Source organism: Ursus americanus, chromosome 21, assembly GCF_024610735.1.
Source record: "Ursus americanus isolate L20-20 chromosome 21, mUrsAme1.1.p, whole genome shotgun sequence".
Lineage (NCBI taxonomy): Eukaryota > Metazoa > Chordata > Mammalia > Carnivora > Ursidae > Ursus > Ursus americanus.
Genome location: NC_142147.1, coordinates 54,982,272 through 54,984,872, shown reverse-complemented (window position 1 = coordinate 54,984,872; position 2,601 = coordinate 54,982,272). Strand labels below are relative to the sequence as shown.

General features: G+C 48.1%; 1 protein-coding gene across 1 annotated transcript; it reads left to right on the top strand.

The window, feature by feature from the left end:
* The first annotated feature begins 411 nt into the window (after positions 1–411).
* Positions 412–1,344, top strand: LOC123787027 (vomeronasal type-1 receptor 4-like). Its single transcript, XM_045789455.2, has one exon. The coding sequence runs from the start codon at positions 412–414 to the stop codon at positions 1,342–1,344; it is 933 nt and encodes a 310-aa protein (XP_045645411.1).
* Positions 1,345–2,601: the final 1,257 nt, after the last annotated feature.

Genomic DNA, 2,601 nt, shown 5'->3' with positions numbered 1-2,601 from the left:
GTGCTTCTGTTCCTAGCACCTGGCATTTTCAAGTCCCCATCTGCCCTTAAGCTGCATAGGGATTTAGACGCATGACTTCACTGCTCTTTGCCTGAACTCTGTAATTGCCCCATCTCTGCAGTTAAAGTGACAGTAGCCAGCCTCACGGCTTTGTGCAGAATGAGAGGTGACCATGTGACCGCTCTTCATAGCGGTGGTCCGTATGTTCTAAGTATTCTCTAAAGGGTATATATTTAAGTCTTGAAAAATGTCTTAGTAAAAGACATTAAGGTGGAGACATCCAAGATTCAACTAATCTAGTCAGTGGAGAATACTGGGATTCAGGTGACAGTCTGAAGGCAGCTCCGGTCCGCTTTCCACACAGGCTCCAGTGGCCGTGAAGATGCACATCAGTCCCTGAGAAGCGACAGGATGGCCACGAGGGATCTGGCGGTGGGCGTGATCATCTTATCACAGACCGTGCTGGGAATCCTGGGGAACTTCTCTCTTCTGTGCCGTTATGTCCTCCTCCACGTTGCTGGGTGCAAGGCAAGGTGCACGGATCTCATCCTCAGGCACCTGACTGTTGCCAACGTCTTGGTCCTACTCTCTAACGGCGTCCCCCAGACGTTGGCAGCTTTTGGGTTGAGACATTCCGCCAGTGACTTTAGATGCAGCCTTCTTTTCTTTGTTCGGAGAGTGGCCAGGAATGTGTCCATGGAGAGCACCTGCCTCCTGAGTGTCTTCCAGGTCATCACGGTCAGCCCCCAGAACTCCAGGTGGGCCGTGCTGAAAGGGAAAGCTCCCAAGTACACCGTCCCCTCCACCACCCTGTGCTGGATCCTGACCGTACTGATGAATATCATTTTTCCCCTCTCTGTGACTGACGAGGGGATCGATGCAAACATCACGAGGAAAATGGATTTAGGGTACTGTTGTGCAGTAATTTACCGTAAGACCACAGCCTCACTGTTCATAGCATGGGTCTCATTCACTGACGTGTTCTCTTTGGGGTTCATGCTCGGGGCCAGCGGCTCCCTGGTTGTCATCCTGTACAGGCACAAGCAGCGGGTCCGGCACATTCACACGAACACTGTCTCCGCCAGATCCTCCGCGGAGTCCAGAGCCACCCAGAGCATCCTTCTCCTGGTGAGCACCTTCGTATTTTTTTATACCCTCTCCTTAATTTGTCAACTTTGTCTGGCTTTTTTAATTAATGCCAGTCGGTTACTGGGGAGCTTGTCTGCGGTCTTCACTATGTGTTTTCCTGCTCTCAGCCCCTGTGTGCTCCTGAACACGGGTGTCTCCACGGTGTCCAGACCCAGGTTTGCCTGCAGAAGGAGTAACAAATTGACAAAGCAATGACATCGTGGGACGCTTGGGGGCTCTGTTGATGGAGCGTCTGCCTTCAGCTCAAGTCATGATCTCAGGGTCCTGGGATCGAGTCCCACATCGGGCTCGGTGCTCAGAGGGGAGCCTGCTTCTCCGTCTCTCTCTGTCCTCCTGCTGCTTGTGCTCTCTCTTTCAAAGACATAAATCTTTTAAAAAAAATTCCCTCACCTTATTGGAAATGTGTTTTTATTTCCCACAATATTCTGTTGTTAACTCACTCATTGCCCATAGGTTGATGGGATTGATAGGATCCCTCGTTGGCCATCGATTGATAGGATTCCCCATAGATGGACAGTTATGCACGGGGCACATTATGAGGGGGGCAGAGGCACACATCACTGGTACATTGCAGTGCGTGTACGAACACGCACGTATATGCAGGGTGATCTAGATACACGCGTGTAATTACACTATGTTTCTCAGCCCTCAAGCAATAATATGGAAAAGTGTGCAGTAAGAAATATAGAAATAGTATTAAAGACGACAATGACCAACAGCTTTAAGTGTATCTGGTATTTATATCACCTTCCCGGTTGGTGTTTAAAATTACATGGAATGTGTCTTCCATGTTTTTACCTTCATTCTTTTAGCTGCGTCTCTTGGGGGAAAAAAATCTAAGCGTGGTCAAAGTTCAGCTTTAATAGAAATAATTATATGTGTTGAAAATAATGACTATATTTGGGATTGTATTTATTGATTTACTGTGTGGTGTTCCTGACATCTGTTCTGAACTTAAAATCCATTCCAGTAGGTACATACGGTGCTAAGTATCTCTTGGTTTTTAACCAAGATATTGCAACATTCTTTAAGAAACGAATGGGTGACATTATCGGATGCTTTTAGCTTCTGCCGTGACAACATCAGGGAGCAATGACACCAGTCTGTTCGGATGCTCACAACTTTCTTATTGTTGAGCTGTACTTTAAAAATGAATACGCATGCGCGGGTCCGAAGCGGATAGCTCTGTGATGTGTCACGCGCGCACGCCCCTCTGTGCCTCAGAACACGGCCAGGCTGGCAGGAAGCCCCTCCTCGCGGCCCCTCCCAGGCACCATCTTCAAGGGGCACCCACGGGACGTCTCACATGTAAATCTCTGACCTCGTTTGTCCTCGATACAAAAGGAATCCTGTAGCATGAACACTTTTGTATTTTCATGGTTCAATTGCATGCGTTTGTGATTTTATTGGTAACTATTCCATGTTGTTATTGATCATTTCTGGGCGCTGGCG